This window comes from Chiloscyllium plagiosum, chromosome 3, assembly GCF_004010195.1.
Source record: "Chiloscyllium plagiosum isolate BGI_BamShark_2017 chromosome 3, ASM401019v2, whole genome shotgun sequence".
Lineage (NCBI taxonomy): Eukaryota > Metazoa > Chordata > Chondrichthyes > Orectolobiformes > Hemiscylliidae > Chiloscyllium > Chiloscyllium plagiosum.
In genome coordinates this window covers 131,506,874-131,528,629 of record NC_057712.1, presented here as the reverse complement: position 1 = coordinate 131,528,629, position 21,756 = coordinate 131,506,874, and the positions used below count along the sequence as shown (strand labels likewise).

At 42.8% G+C, this 21,756-nt stretch overlaps 1 protein-coding gene across 1 annotated transcript in view; it reads right to left on the bottom strand.

The window, feature by feature from the left end:
- Positions 1 to 5,838: 5,838 nt before the first annotated feature.
- LOC122548555 (MAD2L1 binding protein) overlaps positions 5,839 to 21,756 on the bottom strand; it is a 19,262-nt gene continuing 3,344 nt past the window's right edge. Inside the window, exon 2 of the mRNA XM_043687360.1 lies at positions 5,839 to 7,536. Within this exon, the coding sequence (XP_043543295.1) occupies positions 7,009 to 7,536 (528 nt within the window). The 3' untranslated portion in view covers positions 5,839 to 7,008. The remainder of the gene's footprint in view (positions 7,537 to 21,756) is intronic.

Below are 21,756 nucleotides of genomic sequence, written 5' to 3'. Positions count from 1 at the left end.
CAATGGCAGATATTTCTGGGTATAATGCAGAAGATGCAGGATCAGCTCATTCCAAAAAGGAAGAAAGATCCTATGAGGATGCAGGGGTGGCCGTGGCTGACAAGGGAAGTTAAGAAACATATAAAGTTAAAAGAGAAAAAGTATAACATAGCAAAGATGAGTGGGAAAACGGGAGGACTGGGAAGCTTTTAAAGAACAACAGAGGATTACTAAGAAGGAAATACGCAGAGAAAAAATGAGGGACAAAGGTAAACTGGCCAAAAACATGAAGGAGGATAGTGAAAGCTTTTTTAGGTATGTGAAAGGGAAAAAATTGGTTAAGACTAAAATTGGGCCCTTGAAGACAGAAACAGGGGAATACATTACAGGGAACAAAGAAATGGCAGAAGAGTTGAATTGGTACTTCAGATCTGTGTTCACTGGGGAAGACACAAGCAATCTCCCAGAGGCAACAGTGGCTGAAGACCTGAACTGAAGGGAATTTATATTTGCCAGGAATTGGTGTTGGAGAGACTGTTAGGTCTGAAGGCTGATAAGTCCCCAGGGCCTGATGGACTACATCCCAGGGTACTGAAGGAGGTGGCTCCAGAAATCATGGATGCGTTGGTGATTATTTTCCAGAGTTCGATAGATTCGGGATCAGTTCCTGTGGATTGGAGGGTGGCTAATGTTGTACAACTTTTTAAGAAAGGAGCGAGAGAGAAAGCAGGAAATTATAGACCAGTTAGTCTGACCTCAGTGGAGGGAAAGATGCTGGAGTCAATTATAAAGGATGAAATTATGACACATCTGGATAGCAGTAACAGGATAGCTCAGAATCAGCATGGATTTATGAAGGGGAAATCATGCTTGACTAATCTGGAATTTTTTGAGGATGTAACTCTGAAGATGGACAAGGGAGATCCAGGGGATGTAGTGTCCCTGGACTTTCAGAAAGCCTTTGATAAAATCCCACATAGGGAGGTTAGTGAGCAAAATTAGGGCGCATGGTATTGGGGGCAAAGTACTGACTTGGATTGAAAATGGGTTGGCTGACAGGAAACAAAGAGTAGTGATAAACAGCTCCCTTTCGGAATAGCAGGCGGTGACCAGTAGGGTACCACAGGGATCAGTACTGGGACCGCAGCTTTTTACAATATATATTAATGATATAGAAGATGGTATTAATAGTAACATTAGCAAATTTGTTGATGAAGGTTGGCAGGGTGAAATGTGAGGAGGATGTTAGGAGATTACAGGGTGACCTGGACAGGTTAGGTGAGTGGACAGATGCATGGCAGATGCAGTTTAATGTGGATAAATGTATGGTTATCCACTTTGGTGGCAAGAACAGGAAGGCAGATTACTACCTAAATGGAGTCAAGTTAGATAAAGGGGCAGTACAAAGAGATCTGGGTGTTCTTGTACACCAGTCAATGAAGGCCAGCATGCAGGTACAGCAGGGAGTGAAGAAGGCTAATAGCATGCTGGCCTTCATAACAAGAGAGATTGAGTATAGAAGCAAAGAGGTTCTTCTGCAGCTGTACAGGGCCCTGGTGAGACCGCATCTGGAGTACTGTGTGCAGTTCTGGTCTCCAAATTTGAGGAAAGACATTCTGGTTATTGAGGGAGTGCAGCATAGGTTCACGAGGTCAGTTCCTGGAATGACGGGACTATCTTAAATTGAAAGATTGGAGCGACTGGGCTTGTATACCCTTGAGTTTAGAAGACTGATGCCTAAGAGAAAGACAACGGAACGAGGACATGCCGCAACCCAATGGACTAGTCACACTACCATACATCAAGAACATCTCTGAAATGACAGCCAGAATACTGCGACCACTAGGACTTATCACAGCACACAAACCAACAGCCACCCTCAGACAACAACTCACCAGAACGAAGGACCCGATACCCAGCATGAGCAAAACTAATGTAGTGTACAAAATGCCATGCAAGGACTGCACAAAACACAATATAGGACAAACAGGAAGAAAGCTAACGATCCGCATCCATGAACATCAACCAGCCACGAAACGCCACGACCAGCTATCCTTAGTAGCCACACACGCAGACGACAAGCAACATGAATTCGACTGGGACAACACTACCATTATAGGGCAAGGCAAACAAAGGAGAAAGTGAGGTCTGCAGATGCTGGAGATCAAAGTTGAAACTTTATTGCTGGAACAGCACAGCAGGTCAGGCAGCATGCAGGGAACAGGAGATTCGACGTTTCGGGCACAGGCCCTTCTTCAGGCAAACCAAGAACAGCCAGGGAATTCCTAGAAGCATGGCACTTATCCACAAACTCCATCAACAAATACATCGACCTGGACCCAATATACCGGCCACTACAGCGGACAGCTGAAACTGACAACCGGAAGCGGCAGGGACAGGCCACTATAAATGCCGGAGGAAACACCACAGAAGCGCTTCACAGGAGGCTCCCAAGCACTGAGGATGTCACCTAGGCAGGGGAAGAAACGTTTGCAACAAAAACTTCCAGCTCGGCGAACAGAACCACAACAACATTCTATGACTCTAAAAGCAAAGGTATAAGGACAGATTTGGCTACATGGATGGAAAATCAATTAAACATTGTCAGCAGTTAAGCAATGGCCGTCATTTCAGATCCAACTCAAAAAAATTGGTGTTTCATTGCTAAATAACTAATAAGATTAGGGCAGCATCAAACAAAGAAAACTTTACAATGCTGTAAATAGTGGTTTTAGACAATCAGAAAATGTGAAAATAAGAGCAAGAGGGCAAAAATATGTTTCATAAGAAATATGAAACAGACATCAAGTTCTGAAGAAGGGTCACTGAACTCAAGATGTCAACTCTGCTTTATCTCCAAAGACGTTGCCAGACCAGCTGAGTTTTTCTTGAAATTTCTGATTTTGTCTCTGACATCAAGTGCTCCTGCAGATATAGGAAGAACCATTTAAGTGAGCATTAGTTCTCAGATGACGGTGGTGAATTAATACGAGGAAACAATGAAATGGCAGACTTATTAAAATCCGTATTTTGTAAGGTAAGAATAGATTAGATTAGATTACTTAGTGTGGAAACAGGCCCTTCGGCCCAACAAGTCTACACTGACCCGCTGAAGCGCAACCCACCAGACCCATTCCCCTACATTTACCGCTTCACCTAATACTACGAGCAATTTAGCATAGCCAATTCACCTAACCTGCACATTTTTGGACTGTGGGAGGAAACTGGAGCAAACCCACGCAGACACAGGGAGAATGTGCAAACTCCACACAATCAGTCGCCTGAGGCAGGAATTGAAGTCTCTGGCGCTGTGAAGCAGCAGTGCTAACCACTGTGCTACCATGCCGCCCACCATAATAGACAATCAATGGGTTAAAAAAAACTTAAAACAATTAGCTTGAGAAAAAATTGGGAAAATTAATGTGGAATATTAACTTCAGTGCTCATGACAAATTCATAACATATGGACATTTGTCGTGTTAATTTTGGATGCCACCAGCTTGAGATCCCAGACACTATTTCTGAAACCGCAGGAGAGATCCAGACTGCCACTAAGGGAGTCTGGCAGTTTTGTTAGATAAATCTCTGAACATTACAAGTAAATAGCATTTTTTAATCTTGTTACAGTATAATTGATACAAAGGATTCTGAGATCCCAGGGCAGAATACAAATCTCGTTAACATATTTTTGACTCTCACAATAGCTGGAGATGGCTGCCTTCCTGTAATACTATCAAACTGTTCACAGAAACTTGTGACTACTGTTCTTAATCTCATGCTAATTGATAAGTGGGTAGATATTAGGTTTTAGTATCAGTAGTGTGGTTAGTCTTCACATACTCTTGTTAACTGGCAAGGAAGTATATGAATGGAACCAGGAGGTAGTTAATGGGATGTCTGATCAGGGCTGACAGTCCTATTCAAAAAGATAGTATCTTTGCTCGGGCATGGGAACAAAATACACACACATGGCTTGTGGCTGTTCAGGGGCAGCCAGACTCCTGCTGTGATCTCTGGTCTCTGCCTGCCACTAGACAGGCATACAGTCAAATACATAGAAAAATCATTGCAATAAGGGACCTCTAACTCTCGAATTCCCATTGCCTCTAAGCACTAGGATAAGCCAGTAAAACAGAGCATTTTACTTTTTGGGGTTCACAACCTCCATCAGTTGCTGAGCAAACATTTCTTGTCCATCCCAATTGCCTTGGAAAAATAGTGTCTAGGAATGTGCAAGATTGGTGGATTAGTCACAGTAAACAGAGATAGGGTGGGACACAGGGTCTGGGTGGGATGCTCTTCAGTGGGTCAGTGCAGACTTAATGGGTTGAATAGTCTCTCTCTGCACTAATTCTACTTGTTTTGTCATGAATGTCAGGTATCCAGGTATTATGCAATTTGGATATTTTGCTTTTGCTGCAGCATCAGCCTTCATCTTTCATGCCCTATTACTTAAACTTGATTCCTCTTGTCTCCTGTGGGGAAAAAAATATGCTGGCACCTGCCCCAGTCCATAACGATTAATCTTGCTCCAGCACAAAAGGCTTCTCACTCTTGGAGCTGCTCCTTAAATTACTTTGTCAGGTCTCATATGATTGGCTTCAAATTTGAAGCCAATCAGAAATCAATGTGGTCAGTGATAAAAATCATCTTGTTCAGCGATGTCTTTTAGGGAAGGAAATTTGCTCCCCTTATCTGGTCTTGTCTACATGTGATTCCAGACCCACAGTAATGTGGTTGACTCTTTTAATGGACCATGCTAAACCATTCAATTCATGTGCAAATAGAGGTGGACAACAAATGCAGTTCCTGTCAACCACATCCCATGAAAGAACTAAACAGTCACAAACAATAACAACATAATGAATTCACACAGGAAGCTTGGTGTATACAAGTTTATTATCTATGTTTTAAAATTCATTCAAAATACATTGATTGTGAGCACCATGTTTGGAAAAACTGATATAAAATGTTAGATCATTCTTTACATTGATTTTTCACGCACACATTACTTTGTTTTTAATATTTTTTGAAGTAACAATCAAAGTTGAATCTTTGGAATTCTCTACCCAGAGGGCAGTGCTGAGCATATCAAAGTCCAAGGCCAATAATTTTTTTTAAAAGCAGTTATGACACAGATAACAAGCCAAACCAAATTATCATCACTGGATTTGCAACACAGTGATCCTAAAAGATTCAATAATTCTCAAAATTACTCAATTGTTCCTAACCAGACTTTACAAATAACAAATCTTGGACATATTTATAACAAACAAAAATTAACAATGTATTAATAATGTAACTACTAGAACAAATGAATAGGGATAAATTAAAAAAATTATGAATTTCCCAGTTCAATAACTGTTTCAACAATGACTCTAGACCTCATGAAATCCTTTGATGAGTTGCATTGCAGGCACGTCAGACTGTATGCCTTGCTTGAATTCCAAAGTTACTGATTAATGTAAATAGCTTCTGCAGATCACTGGAGACTTATTTCTTACAACTGGGATTCTTTTCTCAGAGCTTTCAGTAAGTTGATAGCTGGAGAATGACTAGACAGAACAAAACCAGTGCAGCAGCTTCTAAAGCAAATCTGCCTCCTTCCTGGCCGGTCACAGTCAATTCACTCTTTGCTTTCTCTTTCTTTTTCAACCTCCCGAGCAGTGAGCTGCCCAACACCAGTTCTCCCTCGATTGACCAATTCAATATTCAACTCGCTGCCGGTCCCGAAGCATAACATCTTGGTGCGAGTTCGTCTATAGTGTTCTCAAAGCAGTACTTAATCTGCATATTTTTCCAGGCCAATTTCCAATAGAAAACAGTCTTTTGTTCTTTCCTTTTTTTAAAAACCACTCTTTGCTTTCTCTTTCTTTTTCAACCTCCCGAGCAGTTAGCTGCCCAACACCAGTTCTCCCTCGATTGACCAATTCAACATTCAACTCGCTGCCGGTCCCGAAGCATAACATCTTGGTGCGAGTTCGTCTATAAGTGTTCTCAAAGCAGTACTTAATCTGCATATTTTTCCAGGCCAATTTCCAATAGAAAACAGTCTTTTGTTCTTTCCTTTTTTTAAAAACAATGCAAACTGAAGTTTAATTCTCAATTGTAACTCTCCACTCCAACCAAACATGGGAAAACAAAAACTGATGGCCTCAACAGCATAATTGAATCAAGAAATTTGGAGATAAGAAGGAATCAGGAGTTGTAAAACTGTTTAGTCAAGGTCTTATTAAATGGTGGAAGGGGTTGGATAGTTCACATGGCCTACTCCACCTATCTTCTAGAGACTCAGTTACTATTGTGGACCTTGATCAAATACCCTCACGCTGCACCAACCTGGACAGGTCAAGTGTGCAATGGTTCAAAGCAGAGCCTAATCCTTTTCACTGGATCACTTTCAAGAATAGAAACTCAAGCTTATTCCCAACTTTAGCTCAAGAATGCAAAAAACAAACAAATCAGATATTCTGACCCCTTCTGTTTATCAATCAGTTCCATAATTGCCAATGTTAGCTCAGTTTGCTGGATGGCTGGTTGGCAATGCAGAGTGATAGGAACAGTATGGGCTCAATTCCTGCATCAGCAAAGGTTACCATAAAGGACTCCCCTTCTCAACCTCTCCCCTTGCTCGAAGCAATGGTAACCTTCAGGTTAAACCACCATCAGTCATCTCTCTGTAATGAGAAAGCAGCTCTTTCATCCAATAAGACTTGGACAACTTTACCTTTATTGAACAATACAACTTAGTTAGTTATATCTACCACTTAAAACCAATTACCTCATTTTCTGATTCAACTTAGCAGTTTGATGTGTTACTAGATTCTTACCTCTAATATTTAGCATGATTAATATCTTCTTCCAATGGGAAGGGTCACCCAGAGAGGTCCAATTGAGATAAACTTACAGTACTATTCTTCCTCTAACTTGACATAAGGGCAAAACTTCAAAAAGCCTATTATAATTTAAAAAGCATCACCTATATGTTGCAGAAAGATACACCTATTATTGAAAAGATTTTTATGGTAATTAATGAAATCCCTTGATTGTTATAGGTGCTTGAAACCAGATATAGTCATCATGGTTATAACGTCTTGTCTGCTGAGTTGATGTAAAGTTCACAGTATCACATGTGAGGTTAATAACCAGCTTCCTGGTGCGGTTTGGAATTCTGTAGTTAAGTTTGGGTCGGAACCACTGAACTCCACAATCTCTGTGACCTTGGACAAGTAGCACAGTGTTCATCAGAGGAATGGATTTCAATTCATTGAAGATGTCCTTGACAAACAGTGTGTGGAAAAGTTTTCGGATGCAAGAGACTGTTTTCAAGCTCTCCTCAGTGCTGCCAAAGACAATCCGCTCCATGTTAATCTCATACATTTCCTTTGGGTTAACAATATTTCCACCCAACAGAATGTGCACACAAGGAACCAGTGTCAGCATGAACAGTGCCTCCAAATTCTGGAAAATCTCATCGAGCTCAGACAGTACCTTCTGAAACTTCTTGCAGTTATTCTGTTCATTTTTCCTTGAATGTGACAACATGGAATTGTCTGCCTAGGAGAGTAAAAACAATACGTGATCATTCAGTATACAAGCCTGGGTGATGGGAAGTCTTTATCCTCACATTTTATACTCAGTAGAATGATATTCTCTAATGGTATTAGTTGGGAATGTCATGACACTGCTATTTGTTACGTTTGTTTGTTGGTATAGTTCAATAATCAAGAAAGCAAATAAAATGTGATAATTTATTGCGAGTGGAATTGAATACAAAAGTAGTGAACTTCAATTACTCAGGGTATTGGTGAGACTGCATCTGGAGTACTGTGTACGTGCCTGGTCATGATACTTAGGGAAGGATGCTAACACAGTGGAAGCAGTTCAGAGAAGGTTTCCTAGACTAATACCTGGAATAAGTGAATTGCCTTTGAGCCCAGGCTATGCCAATATTCTCTGGAGTTTAGAAGAGTCAGAGGTGACTTAATTGAAATATACAAGGGTGAAGAAAGGATGTTTCCTCGTGTGGGAGAATCTAGAATTAAGTATCATACTTTAAAAGTAAGGAGTCGACTATTTAAAACAGAGATGAGGAAACCATTTCAAAGGGCTGAGCGCCTTTTGGAATTCCCTTCTTAAAAAGGCAGCAGATGCAGAATGTTTAAGGCAGAGGTAAGTAGAATAGTACAGCACAGGAACAGGCCCCTCAGCCTATGATGTTGTGCTAAATAGGATGCCAAATTAAACTAATTGCTTCTGTTTGCCTTTGGTCCATATCCCTCCATTTCATGGGCTTATCTAAGTCTCTTACATGCCCATATTGTGTCTGTGTCTGTCTCTACAGCGCATTCCCCACTCCTACCACTCTCTGGGGGAAAAAAACGTTGCACCTCACATCTCCTTTGAACTTTCATCCTCTCACTTTAAATACATGCCCCTATTATTAAACATTTCAACTCTGGGAAAAAGATTTGACCATTAACCCCATCTATGCATCTCAAGTCTCCCCTCAGCTTTTGTTGCTCCAGAGAAAACAACCAAAGTTTTTCTAACAAACGAAGTTGCATCAGGACACTATTCAAAAGGGCCACACACTGCAGCACACCAGAACTGCAAAAAGAGGAAGAGGAACACCTATACAAAGTATTCGCCAAAAACGGATATCCTCGCAATTTCATCAATAGATGCCTAAGGGAAAGACAACGGAACGAGCAAATGCCGCAACCCAAAGGACTAGCCACACTACCATACATCAAGAACATCTCTGAACTGACAGCCAGACTACTGCGACCACTAGGACTTATCACAGCACACAAACCAACAGCCACACTCAGACAACAACTCACCAGAACGAAGGACCCGATACCCAGCATGAGCAAAACTAATGCAGTGTACAAAATCCCATGCAAGGACTGCACAAAACACTATATAGGACAAACATGAAGACAGCTAACGATCCGCATCCATGAACATCAACTAGCCACAAAACGACATGACCAGCTATCCCTAGTAGCCACACACGCAGACAACAAGCAACATGAATTCGACTGGGACAACACTACCATTATAGGGCAAGCCAAACAAAGAACAGCCAGGGAATTCCCAGAAGCATGGCACCCATCCACAGTTTGCAACAAAAACTTCCAGCTCGGCGAACAGAACCACAGCAGCGTTTTTCTAACCTCTCCGCATGGCTCATAGCCTCTCATTCAGGTAACATCCTGCTAAACTTCTTCTGCACTCACTCCAAAGCCTTCAGATCCTTCATCTAATGTGGTGACCACAAGTGATTGCAATACTCTAAATGCAGTCTAACCAAAGTTTTATAATACTGCAACATGACATCCTGACTCTTGTACTCAATTCCCCAACCAATAAAGGCAAGCATGCTATACACCACCTTTACCACCCTATCTACTTGCATGGCCACTTTCAAGGGAGCTTTGGACTTGAACCCCAAGATTACACTCCATCTGTCATTTCTCTGCCTATTTCTGCAACTGATCTATATCCTGCTATACCCTTTGATAACCTTCTACATTATCCAAACTCCATCAATCTTTGTATCGTCTGCAAACTTACTGACCCATCCATCTACATTTTCATCCAAGTCATTAATATATATCACAAACAGCAGAGGTTCCAATATGGATCTCATGGAACATCACTAGTCACTGACCTCCAGCCTGAAAATACCTTTCCACCATTACTCTCTGCTTTCTATGGGCAAACCAATGGTGAATCCACACAGCCAAGTCACAGTGGATCCCATGCACCTTAATCTTCTGGATGAGTATACCAAGGATCCTGTTGAAAGCCTTACTAAAATCCGTGTAGACACCATCCAATACTCGACTCTCATCGATCATCAAGTGAAAGAAAGATTATTGGGGAAATGCCGGAATATAGAGTTGAGCTGAAAATCAGATCACATCTTATTAAACTGTGGTGCAGACTCGAAGGGCAGAATGGCCACCTCTTGTTCATTGAGCCAGTGGAAAAAGCAAGCTGGATGAGTACAAGAGAAATGTGAGAGAGACAGGCACAGTGGCAAAAGCGAATGGGGTGGAAGGTGGGGAGGTCTGGGTGGAATGCTCTTCGGCAGGGCCGTGTGGACATGATGGGCCGAATGGCCTGCTTCTACACTGTAGGGTTTCTATTATTCTTTCAGGGTCACTTGATCAAAATCAGGGAATTTCCCAGGTTTAGAAAGTTAGCACAGTACCACACACTCAAGGGCAACCAGGGATGGGCAATAGACGTTTGCCCAGCTAGTGACACCCGTATTCCATGAATTAATTTTTTAAGAAGTTAGGTCGCAACTTATATATTGTCTGCAGTTCTGGGGCACCCCATTATAGAAAAAATACAACTGCACTCAAAAGATACAAACAAAACGTATGAGGATGCAGCCAGGACTAGAAAAATGCAGTGATAAGGTAAAATTGGATAGGCTGGGGATGATCTCTTGGAACCAAGGAAGCTCTGAAAAGAATATAATTGAGGGGCTTGGATAGAATGGGTGAGAAGGTCTTATTTATTTTGAGAGAGCAGTGCTCTTGCCTCTAGACCTGGATTCAAATCCCACCTGCTCCAGAAGTTTTTAATAACACCTCTCAGCAGGCTGACTAGAAAATATCTGAAAATTAGAGATCGGCCCCTGTGACACAGTGGTAGTGTCCCTATCTCTGGGTCAGGAGATCTGGATTTCAAGTCTAACCTGGTCCAGAGGTGTCATAGCATCTCTGAACATGTTGATTAGCAAAATATGTAAAGTTTAAATGTAGGCTTCTGTAGTGGTGGCAATGGCCCTGCCTCTGACCCAGGGCTCCCAGTTCATGACCCACCTGCTCAGGAAGTATGTATTATCTCTGAACAGACAAATTAGAAATATCTATAACAATTAAAGATGGTGCCAAGAAGCCTAGGTTTGAGTCTGAACTGCTCTGGACACTAACTTCCCTGAAGGCTTCTGATAATTGAAAAAACTATTCAGCAGCATATATGAACACAACTGGATATAGAATAAAAATAGATTTGAGAGAGAGGGGCTCTTGTGACACAGTGGTAGTGTCCTCACCTCTAGAATAGGAGACCTAGGTTGAGGTCCCATCTACACTAGATGTAAGTAATAACATCTCTGAACAGGTTGTATAAAAATATATACATCTGATCAAAATATTTCCATCAGGCAAGACTAGGACACAAAGTTAATGAATAATATCAACTCCATTAAGTAAAGTCAAAAAAGCACAGAATGAAAAAGATTAGTGGTTTTTGAATATTAAAACAAATAAAGATTGAGGGGTACTTATGGGGGCTGAAAGAGAAAAGAGAAACTACGGTTCATTTAGTGACGGGGATAAAAATATTCAGTTACATGCAAAAGCACTTCTGAATACAAAAAAAAACTAAAAATGAGGGGGGTTAATAGGTGAAAAAAATTAGCACGCAAAATGTGGTATGAAAAAAAACTCAGCTGCAGAACATCGAATATTACAGCGCAATACAGGCCCTTCGGCCCTCGATGTTGCACCAGCCTGTGAAACCAATCTGAACCCCAGCTAACCTGCACTACTCCATTATCAATCATATGTTTATCCAATGACCATTTAAATGTGTTAAAGTTGACAGGTCTACCACTGTTGTAGGCAGGGCATTCCACACCCCTACTACGGAGTAAAGGAACTACCTCTGACCTCTGTCCTGGGTCTGTCACTCCTCAATTTAAAAGTTATGTCCCTCATGCTAGCCACCACCATCTGGGGAAAAAGCCTCTCACTGTCTACCCTATCTAATCCTCTGACAATCTTCTGTCTCTATTAAGACACCGTCTTCTCTCTAACGAAAATAACCTCACATCCCTCAGACTTTCCTCATAAGATCTTCCCTCCATACCAGACAACATCCTGGTAAATCTCCTCTGCATCCTCTCCAATGTTTCCTCATCCATCCTATAAAGTGGCCACCAGAACTGGACACAGTGGCACAGTGTTAGCACTGCTGCCTCACAGCGCCAGAGACCCAGGTTCAATTCCCGCCTCAGGCAACTGTCTGTGTGGATTTGCACATTCTTCCCGTGTCTGCGTGGGTTTCCTTCAGGTGCTCCAGTTTCCTCCCACAGTCCAAAAATGTGCGGGTTAGGTGAATTGGCCATGCTAAATTGCCCATAGCGTTAGGTGAAGGGGTAAATGTAGGGGAATGGGTCTGGGTGGGTTGCTCTTCGGAGGGTTGGTGTGGACTTGTTGAGCCGAAGGGCCTGTTTCCACAGTGAAAGTAATCTAAATACTCTAATTGCAGCTGCACCAGAGTTTTGTACGTTGCAGCATGATTTCATGGCTCTGAAACTCAATGCCTCTACCAATCAAAGCTAACACACCGTATGCTTTCTTAACAACCCTATCAACTTGGGTGGCTACTTTCAGGGAGCTATGTACATATGTTCATGGACGCAGATCTCTCTGCTCAGCCACACAGCCAAGAATCTTACCATTAGCCCAGTACTTTGTAATCCTGTTACTCCTTCCAAAGTGAATCACCTCATACTTTTCCACATTAAACTCCATTTGCCATCTCTCAGCCCAGCTCTGCAGCTGATCTATGTCCCTCTGTAACTGCAACATCGTTCAGCACTATCCACAACTCCATCAACCTTAGTATCATCCTCAAATTTACTAACCCACCCTTCTACACCCTCATCCAGGTCATTTAGAAAAATGACAAACAGCAGTGGACCCAAACAGATCCTGTGGTAAACCACTGGTAACTGAACTCCAGGATGAACATTTCCCATCAACCACCACCCTCTTCTTTCAGCTAGCATTGAAGACAGAGTAATTGAATACAGATTACTGCAATTCTGAAGAGTCATATCGGACTTCATTGTTAACTGTTTCTCTCTCCATAGATGCTACCTGACCAGAGCTTCTGTTTTATTAAGTTGCCAGCTGAATTTGCCACAAATTCCTGGTAAATTTGGCAGAATTTGCTTAGTGGAAGAAAGCAGAGGGTGATGATCAAAGAGCGTTTTTTTTGACTGGAAGCCATACCACAGGGTTTGGTGCTGGGTACCTCATTATCTGCAGTGTACATTCATGGGAGAGTACAGTAAGTTCACAGCACAAAAATTGGTGGCATGGTAAACAGACTACAGGAAGACATAAATAAACTGAACAGGGGCAAATGGAATTTAATCCTGAAAAGTTAGAGATGCCACATTTTTACATTGAGTAGCAGAATGCAGGACATACAAAAGGGATGAACACAGGGGTCTTGATGGCAGCAGGTGAGGTGATTGAATAGGCATATGGGAAACTTGCCTTTATTAGTCAAGGTAATGATGGAAATAGAAATTGCTGGAGAAACTCAGCAGGTTTGGCAGCATTGGTGGAGAGAAAAGAGTTTAGATCCTTAAAAGGTTTCTATTTTTGTTTGCTTTAGACTTCTGGCATTTTTTTTCATTTTATTTTAGTGGTTATAATGGAGCTGTATAGAACATTTGTTAGAGACTCATGCAGCACGAAAACAGATCCTTCGGCCAAACTTTTCCATGCTGACCAGGTTTTCGAGATTGAACTAATCCTATTTGGCTGCATTTGACCCATATCTCTGTATACCTTTTCTATCCATATACCTGTCCAAATATCTTTTAAATGTTGTAACTGTATCCACCTCTACTACTTCTTCAAGCAGCTCATTCCATATGCACACCATTCCCTGTGTGAAAAAGGTGCTCCTCAGGTCCCCTTTGAATCTTTCCCCTCTTATCTTAAACGTCTTTAGTGTTGGACTCTCCCACCCTGGGGAAAAGACCTTGCTTATTCACCTAATCTATGACCCTCATGATTTTATAAACCTCTATAAGGACACCGTTCAGCCTCCTCTGCTGGAGTCCCAGCCTCTCCTTACAACTCAAACCCCCCAGTCTCAGTAACTTTCTTGTAAGTCTTTTCTGCATCCTAGATCTATTTGACAACACTCCCCCAGGTCCTATCATGAGTGGTATAAGCCCTGCCCTGGTTTGTCTTAACAAAATGCAATGAAGCATTTATCTAAACCATCTGCCACTCCTCGAAACACTGACCCATTGTACTCATAACCACTTTCATTACCCACTATACTGCTAATTTTGGTGTCATCACAAACTTACTAACCATGCCTCTTATATTTTCACCAAAAATCATTTATTTCAAATGACAAACACTGGACCCAGCACTGATCCTTACAGCACACCAATGGTCACAGGCCTCCAGTCTGAACATCAATCCTCTATCACCATGCTCTGCCACCGAGCATCAAGCTAATTTTGCATCCAATTGGTTAGCCCTCCATGGATCCCACGTGATCTAGCCTTACTAACCAGTCAACCGTGCAGAACCTTGTTGAAGGCCTTGTTAAAGTCCACATAGACACCACCCACTGCTCTGCCTTCATCAACTTTCTTGGTCACCTTGTCAAAGAATGCAATCAAATTTGAGAGACATACTTTCCCACACATAAAGGCATATTGTTACCTCTAATCAGTCCTTACCTTTCCAAATGCATGTAAATCCTGTCTTTCAGGATCCCATAAAACGTAGGAGCAGAAATTAGACCATTCAGCCCATAGAGTCTGCTCCACCATTTGTTCATGGCTGTTAAGTTTCTTAACCCCATTCTCCCCATAATCCTCGATACTCAAGAGCCAATCTCAGTCTTAAATTCACTCAATGACCTGGCCACCACAGCCCCTTCAACTGACGTACTGTTCACGAATCTGTAGTTCCCTGGGTTTTTTTGCATCCTTTCTTAAATAATGGCAAATATTAGCTATCCTCCCGTCTTCCTGCACGACATCCATGGCTATCAATGATACAATTATCTCAACAAGAGGCAGGATGGTGGCTCAGTGGTTAGCACTGCTGCCTCACAGTGCCAGGGACCCAGTTTGGATCCCAGCACGGGGCGACCGTGTGTGGAGCTTGCACATTTTCCCCATGTCTGCTTGGGTTTTCTCAGGTGCTCCTGTTTCCTCCCACAATCCAACAATGTGCAGGCTGGGTGAACTGGCCATGCTAAATTGTCTATAGTGTTCAGGGATGCATAGGTTAGACATTAGTCAGGGGTAGAAACAGAGTAACAGGGTAGGGGAATGGGTTTGGTGTGATAGTCTTCAGAGGGTCGGTATGGGCTTGTTGGGCTGAAGAGCTGCTTCCACCCTGTAGGGATTCTATGAGTAAGGACATAGCTGCAGGAGTACTGTATGCAGTTCTGGTCACGGTAAAGGAAGCATGTGAATACACCAGGGAGAGTGAAGAATAATATACTGTAAATTTAGAGTCTGCAGTTGTTTTCCTTAGAACGTGGTGTGGAGGTGCCGGTATTGGACTGAGGTGGACAAAGTTAAAAATCACACAACACCAGGTTATAGTCCAACAGGGTTATTTGGAAGTACAAGCTTTCAAAGCATTGCTTCTTTGTCAGGTAGCTAGTGGGACAGGATTGTAGGACGCAGATCTTTATAGTAAAAGATCAAAGTGCCATACAACTGATGTAATGTATTGAACAGACCTAGATTGCTGTTCAGTCTTTAATCACTTACAATGAGTTGCAGGTTTCGATTCATTAATATGTAAATCCCAGAACTTCTTTCAAGTGACGGGAAAACTTTCTGGCTGTAACAGCTGCTCCTTTTTTGAGGTATTTTCGGTGTTGGAGGTGATTTCCTCGAATTCCAGGAGCAGCAATTACTGTTGTATATGCTGTTGCATTGTTTTAGAACTTTGGAAAAAAAAGTCAAAACAACAGCAGTTTTAAAAGGGAGAAGAACAGACAAAAGAAGCACGTGGTGAGGTCAGTGCAGGGGGAGAGAGAGAGAGAGAGAGAGAGAGAGAGAGAGAGAGAGAAAAAGAAACTGACACCAGAGAGAACCTGCACAGTACTGCCTTTGCTGTTTGAATTCATGTATCGCTGGACATCGGAGTAAGTCTGGGAAAATTAACAACAGTGAAATTCACAATTGATCTTGGAGGAACTGTTTGGGCGAAGTTCACAGCACAGAATCAGATAAGTTAATTGTTTTAAGTGGCCTACAGAACGTCTGCAGTAGTGCGAAGAGTGGGTTCTTTCTTTTTTGAGATATGTCTCTTGATTAAACTTAAAACATAAGCCATAACTATTCATCTAACCTGGGACTGTGTTTTGTAGAGGAATAAGACGGTATTATTTTCTGGGTCTGTAGATTGTGAAGGAGCAAAAATGGCCTTTAGTTGAGTGATGTGCTTCTTGTCAGATGTGGGAGTTTAAAGAGAGTTTAAGGGTCACTGCGGATTATATCTGTAATAAATGCTGTTGGTTGTGAATCTTACCAGATCGAATGGATCGGTTGGAGATAGTTAGAAGCAATGAGGAATTTGCAACAGCAACAGTATGTAATGGATGGCAGTTAAAGGAAGTGGAGGTGGGAGAAAAGAGAAGTCTCAGATACAGTCACATAGATGGGTTAACTCCAGGAAAGATAAAAGAAGTAGGCAGCTAGTGCAAGAGTCTTCTGTGGCTTTATCCATTTCAAACAGGTATGCTGTTTTGGAAAATGTAGGGGGTGATGGATTCTCAGGGGAACGTAGCATGAACAGCCAAGTTACTGGTATTGGGACTGGCTCTAATACGAGGAGGCCTACGTCGGGTTCCATGAGATCAATTGTGTTAAGGGATTCTCTAGACCGAGGTACAGACAGATGTTTCTGTGGGCAGCAGCGAAAAAGCAGAATGGTGTGTTGCTTCCCTGGTGCCAGGATCAAGGATGTCTCAGAGGTGTAGAATGTTCTCATGGGGGAAGAGGGGCCAGCAAGAGGTCATTGTCCGCATTGGAACCAACACATAGGAAGGAAAAGGTTGAAATTCTGAAGGCTTGATTACACAGAGTAGGCAGGAATTTAAAAAGGAGGTCCTGGACAGTAGTAATATCTGGATTACTCCCAGTGCTGAGCTAGTGAGGGCAGGAATAGGAGGATAGAGCAGATGAATGCATGGCTGAGGAGCTGGTGTATAGGAGAAGGATTCACATTTGTGGATCATTGGAGCCTCTTTTGGGGTAGAAGTGACCTGTACAAGAAGGACATATTGCACCTAAATTGGAAGGGGACAAATATACGGGCAGGGAAATTTGCTAGAACTGCTCGGGAGGATTTAAACTAGTAAGGTGGGGAGGTGGGACCCAGGGAGATAGTGAGGAAAGAAATCAATCTGAGGCTGGTACAGTTGAGAACAAAAGAGAGTCAAACAGTCAGGACAGGCAGGGACAAGGTAGGACTAATAAATTAGACTGCATTTATTTCAATGCAAGGGGCCAAACGGGGAAGGCAGATGAACTGAGGGCATGGTTAGGAACATGGGACTGGGATATCATAGCAATTACAGAAACATGGCTCAGGGATGGGCAAGACTAGCAACTTATAGTTCCAGATTACAAATGCTACAGGAAAGGTAGAAAGGGAGGCAAGAGAGGAGGGGGAGTGGCATTTTTGAGAAGGGATAGCATTGCAGCTGTGCTGAGGGAGGGTATTCCCAGAAATACATCCAGGGAAGTTATTTGGTGGAACTAAGAAATAAGAAAGGGATTATATATATTATAATTGCAATTATATTATAGACCCCTAATAGTCAGAGGAAAATTGAGAAACAAACATGTAAGGAGATCTCAGTTATCTGTAAGAATAATAGGGAGGTTATGGTTGGTGATTTTAACTTTCCAAACATCGACTGGGACTGCCATAGTGTTAAGGGTTTAGATGGAGAGGAATTTATTAAATGTGTACAAGACAATTGTCTGATTCAGTATGTGGACGTAACTACTACAGAAGGTGCAAAACTTGACCTACTCTTGGGAAATACGGCAGGGCAGGTGACTGAGGTGTCATTGGGGGAGCACTTTGGGGCCAGCCACCATAATTCTATTAGTTTTAAAATAGTGGTGGAAAAGGATAGACCAGATCTAAAAGTTAAAGTTCTAAATTGGAGAAAGCCAATTTTGGCCGTATTAGGCAAGAACTTTCAAAAGGTGATTGGGAGCAGATGTTCACAGACAAAGGGACGGCTGGAAAATGGGAAGCCTTCAGAAATGAGATAACGAGAATCCAGAGAAAGTATATTCCTGTTAGGGTGAAAGGAAAGCCTGGTAGGTATAGGGAATGCTGGATGACTAAAGAAATTGAGTGTTTTTGCAGCAGAGAGCGGCGGGAGCTGGGCGGAAGTGAAGTCGGAGCACAGAGCTGGTTGGGAAGGAAAATGATTGTTACTTGAGTGGGTGTGTTCTCGACCCCAGGTCCTACAAAGTAGGGCTTCCCTCCCACCCTACTTTAAAGTCCACAGACTTGCCCCAAAAAGAGAGTCCAGGGAGGTTCCTGTTGAGAGAAGAGAGAGTCTTTAGCTCAGGAGTCTTCGACAAGGAGGTTGAGTGAAGCGATTACGCCACAGTTGAAGAGGGTGAAGACATGACTGCCCAGCTGGTTCAGTGTGCCACGTGCATGATGTGGGAGGTCAACGACTCTGGTGTATCTGGCTCGTATATCTGTGGAAAGTGTGTGCATGTTCAGCTACTGACAGAGCATATCGCAGCACTGAAGAAAGAATTCGAGGACCTTAGACTCATCCGACAGAACGAGATCTTTCTGGACAGGACCTTCAGCGAGGTTATTATACCGACCATACTAGAAGAGAGATGATGAGGAAGGCAGAGAGGAGACAGGTGCAAGAGACCGCAGGGGAAGTACCTGTCAGGAACAAGTTGAATCTTTTGGAAACAGTAGAGACAGATGACACTGCCAGTCCGCGAGGCGGTCAGGTCTGTCAATCAAAAGGTGGCATGGGGGCAGAGCCGAGGAGTCAGACATCGCACAGAGCCGTAGTGATAGGGGACTCCATAGTGAGAGGAACTGAACGGGGTTTCTGTGGCAACAGGTGGAATTTAAGGATGGTGTGTTGCCTTCCTGGTGCCAGGATTAAGGACAGAGTGCAGGAAATCCTCAAGGGCGAAGGTGAAGAGCCAGAGATGTTGGTACATGTCGGCACAAATGATGTCGGGAAGAAGAGGAGGAACATACTACAGCGGGACTTCGGAGAACTAGGAAGAAGGCTGAAAAGCAGGACGTCCAGGGTGGTTATCTCCGGTTTGCTATCTCCAGTTTGCTTCCAGATCGTCGGCTGGAGAGGCCAGGAACAGGGAGATAATGGACTTGAACGTGTGGCTGGGGAACTGGTGCAGGAAACAAGGATTTAAATTCTTGGATCACTGGGATATGTTTTGTGGTAAGCATAAATTATACAAAAGAGACGGTTTGCACCTTAATAGGTTGGGGACCAGCATTCTGGCAGGCAGGTTTGCTACTGCAACACAGTTGCGTTTAAACTAAATAGCGGGGGGGAGGGGACAAACTGGAAGTTTAAGGAGGAAATTGAAGGGAAAGTTAGAACAAGGGAAGTCAAGAAAGACAATGGTATCAATGAAGCAGAAAACTCAAAAAGGGATCATGCCGTAAGGTTGAGTGAAATAGGAGTGATGGAAGGGTGAGGGCAGTAACAAATTAAAAATACTATATATGAAAGCACAAAGTATTAGAAATAAGATGGATGAGCTTGAGGTTCACTTGGAAATTGGCAGCTACGATATTGTGGGGATAACTGAGACATGGCTTCAAGTGGACAGGGCCTGGGAAATGAATATTCAAGGCTACACGTGCTTGCGTAAGGACAGACTGACAGGCCGAGGGGGTGGGGTGGCCCTGTTGGTATGGGATGATATTCAGTCCCTTGTGCAGGGGGACCTAGAATCAGGGGATGTAGAGTCAGTATGGATAGAGCTGAGAAATTCTAAGGGTAGAAAGACCCTCTTGGGAGTTATCTACAAGCCCCCAAACAGTAGGTATGGGTGTAGGGTGGAAGTTGAATAAGGAGATGAAATTGGCTGGTCGCAAAGATGTTACTACAGTTGTTATGAGGGATTTCAACTTGCAGGTAGACTGGGAGAATCAGAATGGTATTGGACCTCAAGAAAGAGACTTTGTGGAGTGCCTCCGAGATGGATTCTTAGAACAGGCCAAAGTTCAATGGTGCAATACCTTAGCAGGGATGACAGTGGAGGAAAATGGCAGATATTTCTGGGTATAATGCAGGAGATGCAGGATCAGATCATTCCAAAAAGGAAGAAAGATCCTATGAGGATGCAGGGGTGGCCGTGGCTGACAAGGGAAGTTAAGAAACATATAAAGTTAAAAGAGAAAAAGTATAACATAGCAAAGATGAGTTGGAAAACGGAGGACTGGGAACCTTTTAAAGAACAACAGATTACTAAGAAGGAAATACGCAGAGAAAAAATGAGGTACGAAGGTAAACTGGCCAAAAACATGAAGGAGGATAGTGAAAGCTTTTTTAGGTATGTGAAAGGGAAAAAAATGGTTAAGACTAAAATTGGGCCCTTGAAGACAGAAACAGGGGAATATATTATGGGGAAAGAAATGGCAGAAGAGTTGAATTGGTACTTAAGATCTGTGTTCAATGGGGAAGACACAAGCAATCTCCCAGAGGCAACAGTGGCTGAAGGACCTGAACTGAAGGGAATTTATATTTGCCAGGAATTGGTGTTGGAGAGACTGTTAGGTCAGAAGGCTGATAAGTCCCTGGGGCCTGATGGACTACATCCCAGGGTACTGAAGGAGGTGGCTCTAGAAATCGTGGATGCGTTGGTGATTATTTTCCAGAGTTTGATAGATTCAGGATCAGTTCCTGCAGATTGGAGGGTGGCTAATGTTGTACAACTTTTTAAGAAAGGAGCGAGAGAGAAAGCAGGAAATTATAGACCAGTTAGTCTGACCTCAGTGGTGGGAAAGATGCTGGAGTCAATTATAAAGGATGAAATTACGACACATCTGGATAGCAGTAACAGGATGGGTCAGGGTCAGCATGGATTTATGAAGGGGAAATCATGCTTGACTAATCTTCTGGAATGTTTTGAGGACGTAACTCTGAAGATGGACAAGGGAGATCCAGTGGATGTAGTGTACCTGGACTTTCAGAAAGCCTTTGATAAAGTCCCACATAGGAGGTTAGTGAGCAAAATTAGGGCGCATGGTATTGGGGGCAAAGTACTGACTTGGACTGAAAATTGGTTGGCTGACAGGAAACAAGAGGTTGTGATAAACGGCTCCCTTTCGGAATGGCAGGCGGTGACCAGTAGGGTACCGCAGGGATCAGTGCTGGGACCGCAGCTTTTTACAATATATATTAATGATATAGAAGATGGTATTAATAGCAACATTAGCAAATTTGCTGATGATACAAAGAAGGTTGGCAGGGTGAAATGTGAGGAGGATGTTAGGAGATTACAGGGTGACCTAGACAGGCAAGGTGAGTGGACGGATGCATGGCAGATGCAGTTTAATGTGGATAAATGTGTGGTTATCCACTTTGGTGGCAAGAACAGGAAGGCAGATTACTACCTAAATGGAGTCAAGTTAGGTAAAGGGGCAGTACAAAGAGATCTGGGTGTTCTTGTACACCAGTCAATGAAGGCAAGCATGCAGGTACAGCAGGTAGTGAAGAAAGCTAATAGCATGCTGGCCTTCATAACAAGAGGAATTGAGTATAGAAGCAAAGAGGTGCTTCTGCAGCTGTACAGGGCCCTGGTGAGACCACACCTGGAGTACTGTGTGCAGTTCTAGTCTCCAAATTTGAGAAAAGACATTATGGCTATTGAGGGAATGCAGCGTAGGTTCACGAGGTCAATTCCTGGAATAGCGGGATTAC